General features: G+C 40.0%; 3 protein-coding genes across 5 annotated transcripts in view; 1 reads left to right on the top strand and 2 right to left on the bottom strand.

Moving 5' to 3' along the window:
- The window catches only part of ints6l (integrator complex subunit 6 like), a 20,175-nt gene extending 12,597 nt beyond the window's left edge, over positions 1-7,578 (bottom strand). The window contains exons 1-5 of one of the 2 annotated variants that reach the window (XM_010770084.1): positions 6,930-6,941; positions 6,736-6,813; positions 6,331-6,648; positions 2,843-2,992; positions 1,369-1,458 (exon numbers count right to left, since the gene is read on the bottom strand). In XM_010770084.1, the coding sequence (XP_010768386.1) occupies positions 1,369-1,458; positions 2,843-2,962 (210 nt within the window). In that variant the 5' untranslated portion in view covers positions 2,963-2,992; positions 6,331-6,648; positions 6,736-6,813; positions 6,930-6,941. Of the gene's footprint in view, positions 1-1,368; positions 1,459-2,842; positions 2,993-6,330; positions 6,649-6,735; positions 6,814-6,929 lie in introns of both variants that reach the window. The other variant, XM_010770083.1, reaches the window with a different exon arrangement.
- A 1,177-nt stretch (positions 7,579-8,755) lies between these two features.
- Positions 8,756-13,223, top strand: mospd1 (motile sperm domain containing 1). 2 transcript variants are annotated; one of them, XM_010770086.1, is made up of 6 exons: positions 8,756-8,926; positions 10,103-10,427; positions 10,533-10,608; positions 11,602-11,831; positions 12,560-12,721; positions 12,820-13,223. In XM_010770086.1, the coding sequence occupies exons 2-6, from the start codon at positions 10,274-10,276 to the stop codon at positions 12,849-12,851; spliced, it is 654 nt and encodes a 217-aa protein (XP_010768388.1). In that variant the 5' UTR covers positions 8,756-8,926; positions 10,103-10,273; the 3' UTR covers positions 12,852-13,223. The 2 variants fall into 2 exon arrangements, with proteins under 2 accessions (XP_010768388.1, XP_010768387.1); XM_010770085.1 differs by having other exon boundaries at positions 10,133-10,427.
- Positions 13,224-13,708: 485 nt separating this feature from the next.
- The window catches only part of pabir2 (PABIR family member 2), an 11,060-nt gene continuing 8,561 nt past the window's right edge, over positions 13,709-16,207 (bottom strand). The window contains exon 10 of the mRNA XM_010770087.1: positions 13,709-15,209. Within this exon, the coding sequence (XP_010768389.1) occupies positions 15,071-15,209 (139 nt within the window). The 3' untranslated portion in view covers positions 13,709-15,070. The remainder of the gene's footprint in view (positions 15,210-16,207) is intronic.

The raw sequence follows: 16,207 nt of genomic DNA on the forward strand, positions 1-16,207 counted from the left end.
ACATTAATTCCAAGTCAAGTGCATTTTCTTTTCTCTGTAGGATAACTACAACAAAGTGCATTCAGAACAAAGCCAAGGTGCTTTAAAACTGCATAAACATCTAGGCCAGTAGGCCTACAACAAAATAGTGTAAATAAAGACTGTAACAGCCAGGCCTTCAACAACAACAAATGCACCTATAAGTTTGGTAACCTAACGTGTTGTTGTGATGACGTAATCAAAACGCGGCGACAAGCACGGCGCGCGACCATGCTCGCGGCTGGCTCACAGCCAACATGTCTGCCGCTTGGAGATATTTCAAAATATCAGAGAGAGAGGCGCGGATTGCGATTTGTAAAATGTGTTCAGCTGACATTTCTCGAGGAGGTGTAACTGCAAAGACTTTCACCACTTCGGGATTACTCCACCACTTGAAATCAAAACACCCGGACAAATATGCGGAGTATGATCAACGTAACCCTGTTCTCTGACATTCGGTGATATTTTTTCGGTGCTAAAACCCTTTCGGCCGAAAGGGCCTTTTTAACCATTTTCGGCCGATAATTTTCGGTGGCCGAATATTCGGTGCATCCCTAGTCTTTTATACTGATAACGAGTTCAAACAGGTGCCATTAATACAGTTAACAAGTGGAGGACAGAGAAGAAGTTACAGGTCTGTGAGAGCCAGAAATCTTGTTTGTTTGTAGGTGACCAAATACTTATTTTCCACCATAATTTGCAAATAAAGTCTTTTGTCTCTCATAGTTGAGGTATACCTAGGATGAAAATTACAGGCCTCTCTCATCTTTTTAAGTGGGAGAACTTGCACAATTGGTGGCTGACTAAATACTTTTTTGCCCCACTGTACATCATATTTTAGAAAAGATTTTCAGTGGCCGGATAGTATGATCTTATTTTTTCCAACTCATACTTCAAGAATGGCTTAAAAACAGACAAATAATTATTAAATATATTGCTGGTAGTAGTTACAAAAGCTCTTAGGGAGGACATTGTTAACGCTGGAGAGCCCAACTTTAAATGCATGGATGGACATTCAGATGAAGAGCAGAACATGAATTATTTGTGTCTGGGATAACTGGGTTGACTGTGTAATAGCTCCCTAAAGGCCAGATGTTATCTTTGCAAATGTATCAAATAGATCCTAGTTATTAATATGTTTTTTTTTCTTCTCAGAAATCTTAATAGATAATATGTACAAACAATATTGGAAACTCATTTAAAAATGATATATATTTAGAAAATAAATCTGCCAGTGGTCACTGTTATACTACGTTATCACTCGGGTCATTACACAGTCCAAACAAATTGCATTAAATTGCATTATAAAACAGGACATTGAAGCGCGCCTGCATTTGTTTTTGCTCTCACCTCATCTGGCACCCCAGAGCTGTGTGTAAGCTTGTTCCCATCAGTGATGGTGATGATCACAGATGGCTCGAGGAAGAAGGGGTTACGGCCCTGAGACGGAAACAGTGACATTTTAGGACATTTTAAGTGCACACAAACAGTGACCCCATTTTTTCTCCCTGGCCTCCAATCTTTAATGTTCTGCACTTAGTGTATTCAAACTTTTCTAATCTCCCAAAACATAATATGTAACTGGCCTCTCGTGCTGACAGTCATTTTAACATAATACCGTAATCAAACAGAGGTCCACTTAAATGGTCTGCAAAGGCTAAAATCCCAAAGTTCTCGCCAGATTGGAATCCTTTGTTTACTTCAACGGTGACAACGCTATGTACCAGGCATGCTGACTAGCACTCCAAAACATTGTACCTGATAGGCTAAGGGTTTGGACATCTCTAAGTGGTTGACTAATCACAACAGAGCCAGCCAGCTAACCAATCAGAGCAGACTGGGCTCTGGTTTCAGACAGAGGGTGAAAAGAGGTGCTGCAGCACAGGCAGTATGAGAAGAATAAAGAGCTTTTTGAACATTAAAGCATGGAGACATGTCACAGGAGAGGAACAACATACTAATCTGAACTTGAAAAAGAGCAGAATAAGAACCCTTTCAATATGAACTTTTGTTCACTGAAGAGTGCCCTTGAGTTACTAATTAAGAATAAAGGCATCCAGCGCTGTGCTGTAGAGGTCAGCCTTGACCAATTATACACACACACACACACAGAGATTTAGTAGATTCACACTGACAGATGCACCAAACTTGTGACACTACTCGAGCTTAGTAATCTTTCTCTGGCGTGAAGAAAGCGATGTGTGTGTGAGGAGCTGAGCACAGTGCTAGCTGAGGAAGAGAGGGGATGAAGCTGAAATAAATAGCTAATATTGTTTTTTTCTCAAGGTAAAGGAATGATGCCATCTGTAAGCTTTGCTATATTTTTATATAATATGTTCATCAAGGGAAAGTCCAATTATACCGTATGTTTTGGCTGTTTATAACTTAATTAAAGCTTGTTTATCTATATTGTTAATAATAGTTAATGATTGAATCTTATTATTCTTTATATGTACATATTTAATCTTATTTCTGCAACTAACCTCAAACATTTTGACTAGTGCACTATTTTATTGCACTGTTTTTATGACTTTTATAGGTATATATAATTTGTTGCATTATGGGAAGAACTTGAGACTAAATGTTCATTGCATAACCTTTGTTGTAGCTACTGTTACAAATAAAACCTTTGAAATAATGTTAATTGAGGATTCTTTTTCTGATGATTAACCAATTCCTTGATTAACTTAATGGTTTGAGCTTTATTTAAAACAACTGTTAACCCTTAGAAACACAACACTGGAACTATAGATAGTAATGAGAGTTATTTTTGTTTTCTCATATAGCAACTGCTGAGAAATGCATCAGGTTGCCATGGTAATACCTGTCCGTAGTTGTCGATGCCTGAGACGAGGCGGTTGAGGTTGAGCAGGTCGAAGGCTGTGCGGAGAGCGTGCCCTAACGTGGTGAGGCCGGACGCCTGCAGGTTCTTCAGCTCGCACATGAAGGTGGAGTGGTTCTCCTTCCAGCCCGCCTGAACACACATACACACACACACACCACACACACACACACACACACACACACACAACACACCACACAACACACACACACACACACACACACACACACACACACACACACACACACACACACACACACACACACACACACACACACAGACAGAGAGCTGAACATCAGGCAGAACTACAACTGAGGAGGCCTGCTGCATACAGTACACCGTTAACAGCCACCAAACCAAAATGGATCCACGCCCACAGACACCAGTACACTGTAATTACACAGAAAAACAGAATGAGTTTTGTTCGCTGAAAAACCACAACCTCATTCTTGTCGAGCATGTGACTGCCACCTTTGGTTAGGGGAGTTTAAATCTTAGCAAACAGTTCATTTTGTGCAACATGACATAACAGCAACCATTAAATGAGATCAGCTTATGGCAAATCCTGCAAAAGGAAGATACTGTTGTTGAATTGAAGACCCACATTTGCGCTGGATGGTGCTTTTATTTAAAAATGGGTCTAATTTCATACTTGACAAGCATCCAGAGATACATTTCCCACTGCTGCCTGTCCTCTGTGACGGAGAAATACTCCCACAGGAAGATGTGGCTGTGCAACTGCTCTTGGTAGTTTCACCAGCGAGGTCAAGTACCTTACTACAGCATCATGCCTAATCTAAGGATGACCTGCTAGATTACTACTTCCTCTATCAGGAGAGGGAGGGGGAGGCTCAACACACAGATAGAGATGAAGAGTAAAAGAGAAGTGGAGATGCCAAGAAGTGAAGAAATGACCGTGTGAATGATGGATTTGATTTGGTGGACCCTACACTGAATCACTGGCTTTAATGCGTCAAAGAAAGGGAAAGTTTGAATTGGATTTACAAGTTGAATAAAACCCATTATTATATGACATTTGTTGAACAATTTAAAGATTGAGTGGCTCAAAGAATTAATGAATTTGTCTGTTTTAAATTGAAGAGCATGACATTTTGAGAGAATGTTTACATTATGAACGCCTATTATTGAAATGAGGAATCATTTTTCCTGCTACATGTTGTCATACTGATATTCTGTACAAACTGTGAAGTCCACTGAGACAAATGTAACATTTGTGATATTGGGCTATATAAATAAACATTGATTGATTGACATGTGAAATATTCTGCTTTTTTGTCACTTATCTTTCCTGCAGTGTGTTATGGTTTGTGTGCATGTAAATGGTCTGCAGAGGCCATGGTACCTGTTTTTTCTCCAGAGGGAGTTTCTCTCCCACAATCCCCACTGTCTGAAACGCCTCCATTGGACTCCTTCTTTTACTTCCTTAACATAATGACATCACTATATAACCCTCACACTTCTATTGGCTAGCGCTCCAACACATTTGATGTGATAGGCTAAGGGAGGGGACACCTCTAAGCGGTTGACCAATCACAACAGAGCCAGCCAGCTAACCAATCAGAGCAGACTGGGCTCTGGTTTGTGCTGCAGCACAGGTAGTATGAGAAAAATAAAGAGCTTTTTGAACATTAAAGCCTGGAGACATGTCACAGGAGAGACACTTAATACAAATATGAACCTACAAATAAGCATCATAGGGCCCCTTTAAAAGTAGGTAAGATATTAGAGAAAACAAATATTGTGCATGTTGTTATAAAAGAGATAAACGTGTTGCTGTTTAAATCAAGTTTCTACGTTAAAGTTTTTGGGAGGAGTTGAGAATTAAAAAACATGGCGTATATATAATAATAAAAAATGTGACATAGGTTGTGTATCATTCCAAAGGCATGCATTTGAGGGAATTTCTAGAAAAGCTTAGTGTTGCATGATGTTAAATTACAATTTTTCAGTCATGCCGGCATCAGCTTGAGTACAACTCAAGGTGTAAACATAAACATGGGTAGTAGAATAATAACCCAGACATACACCCTTGTGTAGGCCAGTAAAAATGTAAGGCTTAGCTCTCACTCAATAATTCAGACTAGAGAATATTTCTATTTTCCTCTCACCCAGCCTCCTCTCTCTCCCTCTACATCAACAATGTATTGCCTCTGTAACTGTGCAATCAGAGTAGCCCCATTCAGTATAACCTTGTCCTTTCATCATAATCCTCAGTGTACAGAGCCAGAAGAAACAACAAAGGAGAAGGAGATGAAGACAAAGAGAGGAAGAGCAGGAGGGAGAGGAGTTGAGGACAGACTTTACAACAAGGGGATAGCACTTCTAGTTGTTATAGCTGCACAAGATTATTTTAGTGAAGCAATGATCTGGGGAAATGCTGCAAGGTCAATGGCAGAGTGAAGTAGGAACAACTCATAACCCCTGTCCTACACATAGGCCTACAGTAGGAGAAAGGCAGGTATATAATAATGTTTTAGTGATGGGGTTAATGAGCCCATATACGTTTTTTAGGAAGTCCATCAAGCGACACAAAACAGTTGTTTAGCTTCCTGCACTGCTTTGATTAACTATAAGCAAGACTGTACATTAGTTAATAACTCAAAACTCTGTGATGAAAGTGCAGTAAATATATTTCAATAACCGTTGATTGTTTATAATTATGTTTTAAAAAGGAAGGAACTGCTATCAAAAATAGCTCTGCTTATTTATATGAAGTATGGGTTGCATTTATATCACCATGCAAAATAAAAATTATTATTTTGGACACTGAAGCTCCAATGCTTAAGTCACTTCTCCATATTTAATTATTCAAACATTCTCTTTTTTCATGTATCCCAAAGCCTGAGCATATAATGAACAATGCAAAATGATATACTTTATTATCATGTAATAAAGGCTGTATTGTAGTGGCATATGTTCTTATGCACGAATGGTTTTAATTGAAATAATATTTAAAAGGGGTAGAGATATCAAATAAAGTAGGTATTACCAGTACCTTTGGACCTGCATGCAAACGTGTGTGCCATAAGCATAAAGCCTCATCTATCTTCTAAATCTCAAACCATCTACTGCTATTACATGAAGTAATGAATGACTTTCCAGGGTTAGGGTTATGTAATCTAGTCAGTCATCTAGTCACAAGCTAAAATACTCCTAACACAGATCAGGCACTAAAGCACATCAGGGGCTTAGGTGTTCATGTGGGTACTAAGGATTGTCTTTTATTGGGCATGAAAACCTCAGAGAGATGTGTGCCAGCTCATAAAACAAGTCTATTGATTTCTGGTGAGGATGGCTTTGCTGACCTGAAACCCCTTAAATTATTGTAGTGATTCACAGTTTGCAAGTCTGGTTGTTTTGTATGTGTGACTATGAGAAGTAAAGTATTTGTATGCTGGGACATCGTATCGGTATGACAAATAATGATAATGTTCTACTAGCGAACTCACATAAAAAAAAACTCATGATGAATGGGGCTTATCAACTTTCAGCCCAGACTGGCCAATGATAATGCGTGGATGATGCAAGAGGAGGAGTAGAGGGTGATTGGCGGGCTCGTTGACCAATCAAAAACATTGTACTTTAAAAAAAGAGCGACGTCATAGGTGATAATAAATCTCTCCGCCTCCATCTCAACGCCCGAGACTTTGCTCAACACAAAAGCAAAATGTCCGCTGGATGGTCGGAGGCAGTGCAGCTCCGGGTCTGCGGTTATTTGGAGCAAAAAATTGCCGTTTTTTCGCCACCGGGAAGCCGCCCAACACTGACTACAAACCAGAAGGACAATAAAGTCTCACTGACAGAAAAATACGTTCGACTGGTCAAATGTAAAAACTGTATCAGTTGCTAATTACCTTCACTCCGTATGGTGGATCATCAAATGTAACTAGCATGTACCTGTCGCCTCTACTAGCCGGGTCTCGGGCACGCAGCTGTCAAAAAAAGAAAACCAAAACAACATATATTAATTTCGACCGATCTTGCCCAAGGAACCCTATCCACCAAGGGTGCACACTGCTGGGAAAAAATCGGGTAAATCATTCTTTACCTTCATAAAGACCTCAACCGCGCCTTTAGCAACGTCCAGATACGTCGTACCCAAATAAGTGCGCTGATTCATAGAAGCGGACGTGTCTAACAGGAAGAGTAAAATAGGCATTTTTTAAATGTAAAGCCGCGGTTGTATGCTTTTCTAAAATTACTGTTATCCACATGTGCCCTATCGTGCGGCCAAACAGTTCACACATGTGTGTATATTTGTTATAATAAGCCCCCCCTCCTGAAGAGGGCCGTTGCCTCCGCTCCCTCTCTATCTGCCTTTCTAGAGCTCTGTCTCGGGTCGCGCTGTTCAACTTCTCCTCCTAACCGAAAGGAACACCCCGCTCTGTCCGCTGCCACGCCATTGGCTGAACCGGATTCCACTGACCACGCCCCCTACAATATATAAATATATAACGAGGTCGAGATGGCGGGTGTGTGTGTACAGTACATCCGCCTACCGTTTCAATTGTGTTTATGCTAAACGGGTGGGTATTTAAAATCATTGCCCATGCCTCTGAAGTGTATTTGAATAAAATGTGATTCTTAGCACAAATAGCCCATATATTCTGTCTTGAAACCAGTCAACTGATAACGTTGTAGCTGTATATCGTATTAATAGACCTACAATGTCTTGAAATGTCATGCCAATTCCCTTGCATCCCGCCCCCAACACGCATGCACGCACATACACATACATGGACGCACACACACACACACACACACACACACACACACACACACACACACACACACACACAACCTCTCTTTCTCTAACTCTCTCTTCTCTTGCTGCGTTCAAGGACCCTCAAAATATGCGTCTTTCCGACTCTTAACACACCATAACAAGAACACGTGCAGTTACATTGCCTATCTATGTTAACGCAACGTATACGTAAGATATAAATAAAATATATAAAGCAAGTGTCTTGTTCTGTACATGTTGTAAGGGAAACATCCAGAGAAAGTGCACATTCAGGTTAGAAGTTTCGTGAAGAAATGGAACATACACACACACACACACACACATATATATATATAAATATTCAAACATGCACGAATGACATTATAGCGGAATCATAACAGGGAAAATGGTATCTTCACAATCAAGCTCTAAAATCATAAAATGCACCGTGTGTTCTGCATGTGCTTTCATGATATTAATAAATCCGAAAGCACTTGAGGGCACCATGGCAGTTACATTAAGGGTATTCTTGATATGTCCTTTTAGCACTTGATGAAAGACCTTACCATTAAATTGCAAATGAACCCAAACTTGTGTTAATAATGAGCTCGAGCATTAAAGGAAAAGAGATTAGGGACAACATACTGATACATTTAAAGGTCAGTGGAAAGTCATGGTAGCCAACCTCAAGCACAATGCATGAAGGCCAATATTTCCTGGACAAGTTTATCTGCTTACAGTTTATATCGTATAGCTGCTGTGTAACTATTGCACTTGTTTCTCAATTTGCTGCCACTGATAAGAAGGCTGGACGGAGAGATACATGAGGTTTAACACACAGACGCGAATCACCATCAAAAACACTGTGTGCAAGGTGAAATAACCTCTCTATAATTATGTTCATGTTATAATCGTGCTGAAACATGTAGCAATGCGTTTCAAACTATAGTTAATAAAGTAGATATTTGAGCACAGTTTTGAGATACTTTATATGACTCATATTACTTGTTTTTAGCGGACTTATTACCTCAAAGTACTCTGCAAATGATACTGTATTTGCGTGTTTAGGGTCGTTTGTTCACAAGAAACGCTTTGGAGTTATTACAACCATCCTCCCTGTTTGGAGCATTTTACGTCTGCTTTTTTTGACGTCTTGCACGGACTCTTTTACGCCCTCCGCCTTCCCAGCATGCACTGCGAAGTCTGCAGTATATTAATGACAAAGAAAAAAGGGCTGAAGAGAAACAACAACAGGGTGGGATCTGAGGCTCAAACCCTGGCGATAGCACTGACATTACAAGAACCTCTGTGCTGACAACAAGGTAAAATCTTCCTCTCACTTCTGTCTTGAAACGACACGACTCAGTGTTTTATTTTAAGTAATGACTCTGCGTCTAGACAACGTTAAGTGGCTGTCAGCTAACATCTGGGTTTTTTCCTAGCAGGCTAACGCTAGCTAATGTTAACGCTACTGTACAGCGTTAGCTTATTACCTATGTGTTATAACAGTGTCAACGCTAGTTAGCTGTCAAACTGTAGAGTTTAAAATATAAGTCAAAATATAACTGTTGACAATATAACGAATATAAGGACCTCATTATGTGTTCACCTATTACACTGCAGTTTAAAGTTAGCTATACATTTTAAGCTCATAACAACGAATACAACTATGACAGGATAGCTTAGTCTTAGAAAAAAAAACAGGTATATTTAAATACAACTTGAATTAAGCCTCATTCCTGCATATTTTGTCTGAGACTGCCAAAGGCACACNCAGTTTAAAGTTAGCTATACATTTTAAGCTCATAACAACGAATACAACTATGACAGGATAGCTTAGTCTTAGAAAAAAAAACAGGTATATTTAAATACAACTTGAATTAAGCCTCATTCCTGCATATTTTGTGTTTTGTATTTCTGCATTGAGCCCATAACGTATTGCGACATCATGAGTAAGGTTCCTTGAGCTCTATCTACCCTTACCATGTAAACACAACACGTCACGTGACCTGCCACATGGGGTTTACCTAGAACTGTTTACCTTGTTAAACTACAGTTATTTGAATTTGAAAGTTATATAACATAATCCAAATAATCTAGCTAAAACATTTAGTAAACTCCAATAATTCAGTTTAAATAAATATATGTTGCCAATTACATTTACAGTTTCGAGGATGAGTCCCTATCATTATAACAAATTCAGTAGACATGCTAACAATAAGTAACTCAACTTTGCAGGATTGAATAATGACATTTGTGGGGTTTTATTATAACATACTTTGTGATCATCATTACATCTTATTAGATTTTTATTCTGAAATATCGATGTACGTATTGGCCTCAAAACACGTACAAGTTGGTCTGTAGTTGACTCCTTGGAAGTGCATTATATATTTTATTTTTCACCTGCAAAACATAAAGGTGCAAATAAGCTACAAACAACAGCTGGTGGATGCATTCATTGAATAACAGATGCAGTGTTTCCCCATCAAATGAAGCGGAAGTCAAACACATGTGTCTCTTCACAGTGCTACGTCATGTGCCTGAGGCGATGAGAGTGGAAAGCGCCACCTGAAAGGATATTACACAGCTTGAAAGTTTGTGGAGAGAGGGGTGGGGGGGCCCAGGCAGACCGTGGACGGGGAAGGGGAAGAGCTCAGCGGGGGCCAATGCAGCAGCAGCACCGACAGCCTGAGCTGGTGGAAGGAAGCCTTCCCGTGTTCGTGTTCCCCACTGAGCTCATCTTCTACGCAGATGACCAGACGTCTCACAAGCAGGTGCTCACCCTCTACAACCCCTATGAGTTCGCGCTCAAATTTAAAGGTGAGCGAAACACAATCCATGTGGGCTCTCCATGTATGCTGGACTATGTTTGATATACAGACAAGGTGGATCATTTGTGTATTTTCTTCTTTTTCTTTTTATCAGTGCTGTGCACAGCGCCAAACAAATACACTGTGGTGGATTCCACCGGAGCTGTCAGGCCACAGTGTTGTGTGGACATGTGAGTTCATTTTTTTGTGCATAAAAATGTCTATCTTTCATGAATATGCAAGTGAATTCAATTCTATTTAGTCACAAACTGATTCAAAATACAACCATAAGATATCATGAAGATATGTGAAATGGGACACCATTATAAGAAATCTAAAGCTTTAGACAGTAAGCAGATAGTATTCATGATGATATACATTACTACATCTATAACTGGAGGGACTTCATGTACCACCCGCTCCAGGACACCCTGTCCTCACTGTGCAGCTCCTTCAGCGACAGGCTGCTGCACCCCCGCTGTCTCACGGAGAGATACCGCAGGTCCTTCCTTCCTGCAGCGGTCAGACTATACAACCAGCACAACCCCTAGAAGTCCCCCCCCACACACACACACACACACACACACACACACACACACACACACACACACACACACACACACACACACACACACACACACACACACACACAACACAGACTATAACACCCCTTGCTGTTAAATACCAACCGACTACGTGCAATATATATATGTGCCGTTAATAACTGTGTAATATACACCTGGCTGCTAAATCCTAAGAACTGTCACAGGATGTGTATTTTGAAAATTATGTAACTTTTTTTATTTTTTATTACATCATAACTTAGTACTTTAATGAATGTAACATATGTAACATTAAGCTGTCATCTGGCTCTTTTTCTCCTGTAACTATGTCAATTTCCCCTCTGTGGGACTAATAAAGGTATTCTGATTCTGAAACAATTACAAGCTAAAAAAAACACTATTTTAAACAAATACCCGACTCCCAACCACTAAATGGTCCCAAATCATTACTTTAATCAGTGTAACATTGGTTTGAAATAGCTAAGATATAATAAACACGGACAAATTGCAAGAGGAAATATTGGTACAAATGAAATGCACCTCTCTAAAGCGAATCTCATCTATGAGCTGGTTTTTCCGTGTAGATTACTATCCGTGTTTTCATGTCTTCTGTCCACACAGAGTAATCCGACACAGAGATGTGCGTCCATGCCATTATGGCGTGTACGACAAGTTCCGGCTGCAGGTGTCGGAGCAGAGTCAGCGGAAAGCCCTGGGACGCAAAGAGGTGACTGCCACGCTGCGTCCCTCCGCCTCTCAGGAGCCGCCCAGCCCCCGGCCCCAAGATGACGAACGCAGGATCAAAGAACTGGCAGACAGCGAGTTCTTTGAACAGACTGTTTTACATACAGGTAGGACTGAGAGCTGTTACTGTGATTTCACCACTAGATGGAGCCAAATGCCTTCAACTCAAACTCAAATACATTATCACCATTCACTGGACATTAAACGTTACATGTTTCATCTACAATTTTAAAACCGCTATTGGCCTCGTTAACAAAATATGACAATAATGCCAAACAGTCTGTAATCATTTTCACATCGGATCTTTTAGTATGATTTTAGAAGTACTGGGTAGTACATGGACGGCCAATTCTGCAATCCCATTAGCATTTGAGTCTGTTACTTTCAAGTCAAATGATTTGTGCATGAATGCACAAAGGACAACACCTTTTTAATCTACAAACTTTTTGGTTAAATCCATCTCATGAATGAATTGTCTAAATATTCCCTTTAACCATTAAGTGATGCATCTCATTGCAGTGTTTACGTATGTGTACATGCACTTCGCTCTGTATTTGCCAATCGGCAGGTACCTCTCAACAATAGCATGACTGTGTGTGTTTGCTATCCTGGCTCCAAAATGGTGGATTAAAATCACAACTGATATCAGGGCTGCTGAAAGTATACACATCTTCTATGCAGGCTCCTTCACCCATCTGGTCTAACTGCACATTAGCCAGTAAAACCTACTCAAAAAGAAGGTTGAGGGTTAGCACTTAGAATGGTGTTACGAGTTTGTACCTCCATGGTTTATTGCCCTTTGGATCAATCAAGTGAATGTGTGTGTGCCCGACAGAGAGCCGTCCTGCTGCTGGAGGCCCCAGTCTGCTGACGGTGCTGCTGGGGCTGGTGTGTATGGTCGCCCTGATGCTCCCCACCCTGGGGGAGCAAGAATCTACTGTGCCTCTCTACCTCCACTTAAGTGTTAACAAGAAACTTGTAGCTGCTTACGTTCTCGGTAAGAATAATACACGCAATCAGACAGGAAATCACATTGAAAGAGTACGTGCTGGAGTAAAAAATATCCTGCTGCTCTTTTTTTAAATGATATTTTAGGTCTTCTTACGATGGTCATCCTACGCACATGATGCGCAGCGAGCTGAGAGGAGGGTCATGATCTAAAGACGAGAAGAACGTCCCCACACAGGAGGCACTGCTACGCTTCAATGAGTACGGCTGACCGCAGAGGGACGCAGTACTTATTCACCCCGGCCCCTGAAAAATCATTTTTTAATATACTCGTTTTAAAAAGCCGCTTATTTGTGTTGATACATAAATTGACGCTGAGCTGCGGAGACCCTCGGTGAAAGGAGGGCCCGTGAAGAAACATGAGGGCCATTCAAAGTGTTTGACCTCATATTCCGTGTTTGTATTGCCATTATGTAACAGAGTATGGTTAACTGTGTGAAGGACTCTACATGCAGACATGTATATAAAGCCATTAAAATTTTCTTATGGTATTTTTCTGTAACCATCATTATATGGATGTTTTAAAGCTTTTTTTTTTTTTTTTTTTTATATAAATGTTGACTAAATGCAGTTATTTGCATGTGTTGATACTTTATTCAGATGAGTTTATTTTATTTCCAGCAGATACTTTTACATGTAAACAAAAGGAACATCTTTTGAAGGCAGTGGCTTGTCTCAATACATCAGTGCTCCAAACATGAAATAAAGTCTCAGTACAGCTGTCTGGTATAACACTAGGTTATTCTCTAGACTTCATACGTTGGGTCAGAAGGGCGTGGAGCCCAACACTTGATAATGATGCCTCAGTTTTCTATTGATCATGGTTTCTGATCTCCCTTTGGTATTTTATCAGGTTTAAACATTTGATTTGCTTGCATACCATTTGGTTCCAGACTAGTAAATAAGGTTTAGGGATATCCTGCTGTGGCCATGGTTACGTTTTAGTGCTCCTGACAAGAAAAACAGCTTCACAAACTCATAAAGAAATAATTTATTTATTCCTGATGTTCACTACGATTGCAATCACAAAAGACAAGCATAGGCGAGTTGTCAGCTGGCTTGGCAGATTGTTACAGTTTTTCCATTGCAGTCATACAGTATCAAATTCTACAGAGTAGATTCATGCCCTTAACACGATGAGAAAATAGATCATCTCCACAGCAGGGCAAGCAGACTGCTTTTTCTTTTTCGTACAAAGAAAAAAAGAAAATTAAACCAAATGTATCTTTAAATTAAAAAAGGGGCACACTTCCATAATATGATTTACAATCACTTCCTTTTGTATATACACAGGGAATATGGACACTGGAATCGGGACATTTGAAAGAAGTACAGTATACTGTTTTCTTGGATATTTTTCTTATAAGAAAGTTTGACGTCTATCCCGCTCAAACATACTGACAGGATGGGGCATTCTGCTCAAAAAGTGATTTTAACAAATATAACCACAGCAGGAACAGCAGTCACCATGTGACGGTGTGATGTTTACTTTTGATGGGAATATGAAACCTCACAAAATTCATAGGTCAGAACATCTCTACACTCTGCTTATATACAGACATCCTGACAAAAACACAGGAACCCTTAGTGTTGCACACAAAGACGCAGCAAGTCTTGGGATTGGGTCATATAAAAAAAAAAAAACACCACAGTTTGCTGTATCATAAAAATATGATGAAAATCTGCTGAAAACACAACTCTTCCAGTAGAACAGTGAGGAAATCTCCATAGGTGTACCCCAGGAGTAGTTTAAGTTCCTTTACAAAGAGAACTCTTCGCTGCTGAAGACCTCTGCCCACATTCACCTCACAGCCAAACCTAAAACTACATCTCACAGGATATTATGTACATAATTACAAGCCAAAGCAGGGAAACAATAAGTTAAATATTTTTCTTACAAAATAACAGGAATGTACATACAAAAAAAAGAAGAAGCCTGCTGACAGAGGGTTTCCAGCACGAAAAGGGGAAATGTACACATCCAAATAGTCATTCTCTTTAAGTCCAGTGCTCGAGCATTAGTAATGAACACAATCACTATGAAGCCGAGCACCATCCATATCCTCTACTAGCAGCTGGTGCTCCAGTTTCTTCAGACGTTTTCTTAGTTTCACACTAAAAAAAAACTCATCCATGGCTTTTTGCTTCCTTAAATCAAACTCACCCTCCAAACTGTAGCCATGAGAACAGCTGCTCAGAAACAAACATGGAGAAAATCCACCAAATCTAAGCGATGATGAGATGGAGGGTCTGAAAAGGAGGCGTGTTCCCTGGAGAGATGCTTTTTGGCGCCAGTCTTTTAGAATATATATTTAAACTTTCTCTTCAAATCCCACGCTCACTTTGGCGAAAAATCCTGGAGGGAAGCGAACGGCGAGTTGCTGGACGAGGAGGGCGACACTCCCTCCATTTTGCCCGGGGAGTCTGTGGAGGAGCCCACACTGCTCAGGCTGCCGTCCAGCATGTCGGGACAGTGACTGGAGGAAGGAAAGAGTTTGTTAAGACTGCAGGCTGTCATATCAGAGGCTGCGGCAAACATTTGCTTTATTATAATCTATTTAAGAGTCCCACAAAGCTATACTTTTGACCAAGTCAAATCAGGATGATGATTTAATCCCAGGCTACAGTCATTCACTTTTTACAGGAGCTTTATTTTACCCCTGGTTTAAGATGGGTTATCTGTTCGTCAAGTCACAAATTCAGCAGAGAAAGATTATCTTGCAACGCCGAGAAGGGGAATCTGTGCAATCATTGCCCGGCTTTCCCAATTAATAAATATATCCAAGCAGCTTGATCATACATATGGATTTAGTCGTTTTATGAACTCCCTACAAAAAACAAACATGTTTGTTCTAACCAGCTGATTGCTCCCATTTAGTTAGTCAGTGCATTTGTGTTGATTTTTTACCCATGAAACAACTTTTTTGTGAGTGAAGCTGGCATGTTGCAGGAGTATACTTTCACTTTGGGCCAGGAGAGCTGATGGAAATCTTACTTTTTATTTGTACATTAAATCTGCGTTAATCTAATTTAAAACATTTAGTCAAAGTCCAAAAATCAAAAGTCCTTAATTATACTATTAAAAAGCCAATTTAGTAATATGTTTTGTCCAAGCAAGTCATTAATGCCTGTATGACTGCTATTTAAAGTAGATGCATAATACAACTTTTGCTCAGTTAAAATGTTAATAGAGTGTCGAAGTCCCTCCCCTTCCGGGGCTCCATGGGACCTTATTTCGAAAAAAGTATTTATTGAAGTCAATGGAGACAGAGAGAAAGATTATCTTTTGATCCCGTTTGAATTGTGCCAAGAATTACACATATGATGTTTAACATCATATGTGTAATTCTTGGCACAATTCAAACGGGATCAAAAGATAATCTTTCTCTCTGTCTCCATTGACTTCAATAAATACTTTTTTCGAAATAANGGATAGCAAACCCACACAGTCATGCTTTTGTTGAGAGGTATCTGC

The sequence above is a fragment of the Notothenia coriiceps genome, unplaced genomic scaffold (assembly GCF_000735185.1).
Source record: "Notothenia coriiceps isolate Sejong01 unplaced genomic scaffold, NC01 NC01_scaffold00008341, whole genome shotgun sequence".
Taxonomy (NCBI): domain Eukaryota; kingdom Metazoa; phylum Chordata; class Actinopteri; order Perciformes; family Nototheniidae; genus Notothenia; species Notothenia coriiceps.

Coding starts and splice junctions, on each gene's coding strand:
- mospd1 (XM_010770086.1), top strand. CDS start 10,274: ATGCAGCAGCAGCACCGACAGCCTGAGCTGGTGGAAGGAAGCCTTCCC. Junction 11,832..12,559: donor ACAGACTGTTTTACATACAG/GTAGGACTGAGA, acceptor TGTGCCCGACAG/AGAGCCGTCCTGCTGCTGGA. Junction 12,722..12,819: donor TGTAGCTGCTTACGTTCTCG/GTAAGAATAATA, acceptor ATGATATTTTAG/GTCTTCTTACGATGGTCATC.